The sequence below is a fragment of the Lissotriton helveticus genome, chromosome 7, assembly GCF_964261635.1.
Source record: "Lissotriton helveticus chromosome 7, aLisHel1.1, whole genome shotgun sequence".
Classification (NCBI taxonomy): Eukaryota; Metazoa; Chordata; class Amphibia; order Caudata; family Salamandridae; genus Lissotriton; species Lissotriton helveticus.
The window spans coordinates 70,581,785-70,587,784 of record NC_136068.1 but is presented as its reverse complement, the minus strand read 5'-3'; the positions used below and the strand labels follow the sequence as shown (position 1 = coordinate 70,587,784).

The 6,000-nt window shown below is 49.5% G+C and overlaps 1 protein-coding gene across 1 annotated transcript in view; it reads left to right on the top strand.

Annotated features, from left to right (window-relative positions):
• Window positions 1-213: 213 nt before the first annotated feature.
• Window positions 214-6,000, top strand: part of LOC144768085 (uncharacterized) — a 113,674-nt gene continuing 107,887 nt past the window's right edge. Inside the window, exon 1 of the mRNA XM_078651472.1 lies at window positions 214-479. Within this exon, the coding sequence (XP_078507598.1) occupies window positions 334-479 (146 nt within the window). The 5' untranslated portion in view covers window positions 214-333. The remainder of the gene's footprint in view (window positions 480-6,000) is intronic.

Sequence of the window (6,000 nt, the reverse complement as noted above, 5' to 3'; positions counted from 1 at the left end):
AAAGAAAGGAAGAGAAGGAAAAAATAAGCATTACAAAAAATAGAAACGAGGGAGAAAGAAGAAACATGCAGACAAGGACAGAAGCGAAAGAGGCGGGGGGGGGGGTAAAGTGCCAGAAAGTAACCACTTTAGCAGGCAGCCGGAGGAAGCGCCTAACCTTGGGATGTTTGGACAACAGCGAGAAGACAAAAGCGCTCAGTGCGGGGACCATCGTGTCCCCGACTAAGTGTCAATCCGCTGCGGGCGGGCAGGGGGGGGCCTGGAGCCCCGCGCCCTCAGGGCGGGCCGGCAGCAGAGCAGCGGGCACAGGCTGGCACTGCGCGCAGGGCCTCCATGGAGTGGCGCGAGAAGAGCGAGCCCCGCACCGGCAAGCTGGACACCGACATCACCTACGCCGAGCTCAACTTCCTGCGGGCCTCGCGGCTCAACGTGGGGAGCATGAGCACCGACACCCCCGCCGTGCCGGCCAAGCCCACCATGTGAGTAGCAGCGCCCTCCCGCGGCGTGGGGGGCCCCGGGCCTACGGGCATAGGTGGGCACTGCTGTCTGCAGGGGAAGGGGGCAGAGTGCAGATGGGGAAGTTCAAAGTGCCTTTGGTGAGAGAAGTCAAAAGTGCTTGCAGTGAGAGAAGCAAGAGTGCCTGCAGTGAGTGAAGCCTAAGTGCTTACAGTGAGAAGTCAAAGTGCCTGCAATGAGAGAAGCAAGTGTGCCTGCAGCGAGAGAAGCCTAAGTGCTTACAGTGAGAAGTCAAAGTGCCTGTGGTGAGAGAAGTCAAAAGTCCCTGCAGTGAGACAAACCTAGGTGCTTCAAGTGGAAAGTCAAAGTGCCTGCAATGAGAGAAGTCAAAAGTGCCTGCAGTGAGACAAGCCTAAGTGCTTACAGTGAGAAGTCAAAGTGCTTGCAGTGAGAGTATTCAAAAGTGCCTGTGTTGAGAGAAGTCACTCTAAGTGCATGCAGTGAGAGAAGCCTAAGCTATTATAGTAAGTAGTCAAAATGCCTGCAGTGAGGAAAGTTACGTGCTTACTGTGACAGAAGTTTAAGTGCTTGCAGTGAGAACGATTACAGGTAGAGGGGGTTAAAAAGTGTTTATCTAGAGCGTCGAAGTGAAGTACGAAGAGTCAATGAGAAAAGAGAGGGGTCAAGGTGTTTACAGTGAGAAATGGCCAAAATGCAGCGAGAAAGAGTCCAGGAGAAAAGAGAGGTCGAAGTGCAGGGAGAGGGTTCACAGGGCTTCTAGTAGGAGGGGTGACCATGCTCACAGTGATAATGATTACCGTGCTCTCAGTTAGGAGTTAGAGTGTTCAGAGTGCAGAAGGGAGAGGAAAATAAGAGAAGGTTTAACGTGCTTCAAGTGACAGCGGGCGAAGTGCTGTGAGAAGGGGTAACGAGGAAAGACAAGGGTCAAAAAGTGGTACAGTGAGAAGAGGCAACGAGGAAAGATAGGGGGCACAGTGTTTACAGTGAGATGGCTCAGCGACAAAAGAGATAGTGCAAAGTGCTATAGTAAGAATGCTTATAGTGCCTCCAGTTAGAAGGGATCATAGTGTTCATCTTTAGAGTGCCGAAGTGAGAGGTGTGAAAGTGGCGTGAGAAGGGTCAACGAGAGAAGACGGTCAAAGTGTTTACAGTGAGACGGGTCAGCGAGAAAGAGAGGGATCAAAGTGTTTACAATTGAAGTCTCAAAGTGCAGTGAAAGTGCTTAAAAGGCCAACAGTAAAAGGGGTGCAAGAGGAGGCCAAAGTGAAGTGAGGGGTCAAAGTGCTCCCCTTGAGAGTGTCGAAGTCAGAGGTGTCAGGGTGCAGTGAGAAGGATCAGTCAGAAAAGAGAGGGGGGTTTACAGTGAGAGGGGTCGACGAGAAAAGAGAGGGGTTAGAGAGGAGAGAAGGGCAAAGTGTTAACAGTGAGAGAGTGAAAGTGACGTGAGAGGGGTTACAGCACTTACAGTTAGAGAGGGGGTCAAAGTGTTTTCTGCGAGAGTGTCAAAGTAAAATGAGGGGTAATAGTGCTTAGAGTGAGAGGCGTTAGAGTACTCCATATCCCCAACCCACTCGACGGTTTGTTTTTAATATTTCTTAAAAAAGCACATTAGCGCTATCTAGAACCATTTTACACAGCGCTGCATTCACTAATCCATCTCTGACTGATAAAAAGAATAACAGTGTTCGCCTCATTTTGCATGTACACACCTCTGTTGTGCCACACTACTACAAAATGACGTAACAGACGCATCATAGCGCTTCTTTTTTTACAGTATAGCATAGCCAGAAATCTATGCAAAAGGCAATACATCTCCTAAGTGAGACCTATTGCCTTTGCCAATGCTTGTTCCTTTATGCCTCCGAGGTCTTTCGCCGGGTTTATGGTACTGGCTCCTTGTAGGGCCACTTTGTGGCAGTGGTGGCTGCAGTAAGAGGCTGGTAGGTGGTAGGTGGCGGCTGTAGTGTGAGGGCAGTGGTGGTTGTGGTGAGAAGAGCTGTGGTCTGTGCACTGGGAGGTGGTTTTGTTGGTTACAGAGAGGAGAGATTCAGGTGTCTTGAGGCCTCAGCAGTATGTTTTTAAAATAAACTCCATAATTTCTTTGCCTGTATGTTGATGAATTATGTTATGTAAAACCAAAGGGGATGATGGACGGTGTGTTAAACACTCACCCCCAGTCACAGATCTGGGTTTAATCCATCATCGTTCTTTAGCTCACTCCGCCACCCCAGTTCAGACATGGCCATATGCAAATCAGTCTTGACCCTGTGCCTCATGGGAACAGTCCAGCCCGAACTGCCAAACCATGTCTTCCCTGCACCAGAAACAAGCATCCTGGGACCGGTTTCTGGCTAACGAGCCGCCATCAGCCAGGCTAGCTTGAATCCAGTGACAAAGTGAGCAAGGGACCCACACCTGAGCATACCCTGCCAACTTAGGGCGAACATACCCAGATCAGTTGACTGGGGGTGGGTGCTTGCAATGTTCAACACTCCGTCCATCATCCCCTTTGGTTTTGTTTGCCCTAAGTTGGCCGGGTATGCCCAGACGTGGGTCCCTTGCTCACTTTGCCACTGGATTCAAGCTAGCCTGGCTGATGACGGCTGATTAGCCAGAAACCGGTCCCAGGATGCTTGTTTCCAGTCCAGGGAAGACATGGCTTGGCAGTTCGGGCTGGACTGTTCCCATGAGGCACAGGGTCAGACTGATTTGCATATGGCCATGTCTGAACTGGGGTGGTGGAGTGGGCTAAAGAATGATGATGGATTCAACCCAGATCAGTTGACTGGGGGGCAAGCTTAAATAAAAAATGGTGAGGCGTGAAGGCGAACGACTCATTATAAATTCATGTGTGGGAGCATGACTGGTGCAGCACTTCTCTTTGCTGCCTACGAGCAGGAAAAGGAAGTACTTCCTTCCTGCTTGTGGAAGGCAACTCCAACCAATCCTGGAGCTGCTCTCATGCTGTGACAGTAGCTCCAGGATTGGTGGGAGCAGGCTCACCCAGGGCTTATTTTGCGGCTGGGTGCCTGTGCCAGCAATCCTAGACAGGCTGTTTCACAGCCTTTGGATTGCAGGGTACACAGAGAGCATGTCAGGCTGGCCGTCGCAAGCCGGTCGGCCAATCCGACATGCTCACTGTTGACCACAGTGCTGTCATCCTGCCTTTGCAGGATTCAGCCCCGCCCCCACCTTCGCGCTGTACACAGCACGAGCCGGTGCGGTGGCACATAAATGAAATGGCACTGACATGTCAGTTTATTTATTTGTGTTTGCCTGCTGTGTTCGCAGCAGGCGGGGTAACACTCCTCCACTCCTGAGGAGAAGCCTCCCATGTGTGTTTAGCCCTCTCCCAGAGCATGGACCAAGTACTTGTAAACATCCACTGCTCCTGTTTTTAAGACCATTTTAGGACCTACTTTTTTGTTTCTTTTTCTGCACTCTACATAGTTCTTATGCTTTTACCAGCTCAGTGTACTCCCAACAGCCCTCATGCCCCACCGAAAGATCACCCTCTCCCTTGTCACTGCTTTTCCCATTGTTGCTGCTTGTCCCCCCCCCTTCCTCTTCCCTTCCATCGCTGCTTGCACCCTTGCACCTCCTGGTGCTTGCCCCATACTCAGATCACTTCTCCCCTCTGCCGTCACAGCTTTCCCTTCGTTGCTGCTTTCTGTTTCCCCCACTCCACCTTCGGTCAGTCAGTCAGTCAGTCAGTCAGTCAAAAGCTTTTATTCGATATGCAAGATATCTTATAAGCACACTTACAATATATAATCATTTTCAATTTTACAAAAAGCATCACTTAAAGAAGTCAGTATAAAACACATTTAAAAGGGATAAAAGGACATGAAGTGTCCGCTAATAAATTAGCTAAACAGAATTAAATCGCTACTGACAATCTCTTACAACGAATAAGCCAAAACTGTTTTAAAAATTTTGCAATTCCACATACAATCGGGGGGGATGTGTCCGTGGTTAAGATGCGTAAAGCTGTTAAGTGACTACGTGTGCCCATATTTTGGCAAAGGGGCTTCAACCAAGTACCCCTAGGCCTTGCATAATCCGGGCATTCAAACAAGACATGCGCAACGGACTCTATCTTGCTCGGGCAACAAGCACAATTAGGGGACTTACGGGCCGGGGAGCTCCAGTTTGATACCAGTGCACCCAGATGAAGGGAACCAACTCTAAATTTAAAATAAAGTGCACGATCAAAGGGAAGGGTAATTAAATCCAAATAGGGTTCAAATGCCACAATGTCTTTAACAAGTAAAAAGGCGGCAGTAGACTTACAATGGTTCGAGTTTCTAATGAGGTGCTCGGCAGACCATTTCCAGAAAAGGGCCTTTACAACATCTTTCGGTGGGGCTGAACGTGATGACCAGTAGTCCCCCAAACCAATTTTCTCCATGAGATTTTTGGTGTCTATTAGCCATCTTATTTTTGCCCAGCCCCCCAGGCTCATAATTTCCCTCAGGCCGTCAGCGTAGGTTTTTAACTCTTCACCTCTCCAGATTCGGGTCCATAAAAGGAGAGGGCGAAGCAGAGCTTGATCTTTTATGCTTCTGCAGCCTGTGTCCAACAGCACTGGTACAGATGGAGTGCTCGGGGGGATGGCAATGATTGATTTCAGAAGCTTACTCTCAGCTGTCACCAGAGCGTCCAATAGGGAGTGGCCCCACAATTCTGCCCCGTACAAGGCTGATGTCACTACCTTGGTCTTGTAAATTTCAATTACCGGGGTAAGCGATCTCCTCGGTGAGGCCCGGTACTCCCTCATAAGAGCCCCTCCTACTCTCTTATGGTTAAGGACCATTTTGTCTATATGGTTTGCCCAGGACATTCTATCCGTAATCCGAATTCCGAGATAATCGAATTCGGATACTTTCTCTAGGGCAACAGAGTTAAGCATAGGTGGACGGCCCAGTTTCCGTGGAGGGTTTAAGACTAGATATTTGGTTTTGTCCACATTTATTATTAGCCCTTTAGCAGCACAAAACTCCTGGAAACGCGTTAACAATTTCTGGAGGCCTTGAGGAGTCTTCGAGATCAAAAGCGTGTCATCCGCAAAAAGCAGGGTGGGGATCCGGACTCCTCCGAGACAGGGGGCGTCGGCTGGTTCTTGTTGGAGATATTCCACCACCCCATTTACGTAAAGTGAAAATAGGGTGGGCGCCAGGACGCAGCCCTGTCTTACACCCCTAGACACCGGTATTTTTTCAGTGACCTCTCCGTTTTTACCCCAACGGACCTGTGCATAGGTATTGGTATGTAGGCTAATGAGGAGGGACAAGATATAAGGGGGTAATCCCAATTTGTGAAGTACCCTCCATAGTTCTTCCCGGGGGACTAGGTCAAAGGCAGTCTTCAGGTCTATAAAGGCCAAGTAAAGACTACCCTTGCCTAGATCCACCACCTTCCACCCCAAAAGTGCCAACCTAAACACCTGCTCTATTGTCCCCATTCCTGCCCGAAAGCCTGCCTGGAAATCTGATAGGATTTTATTCTCCTCCACCCAATGGA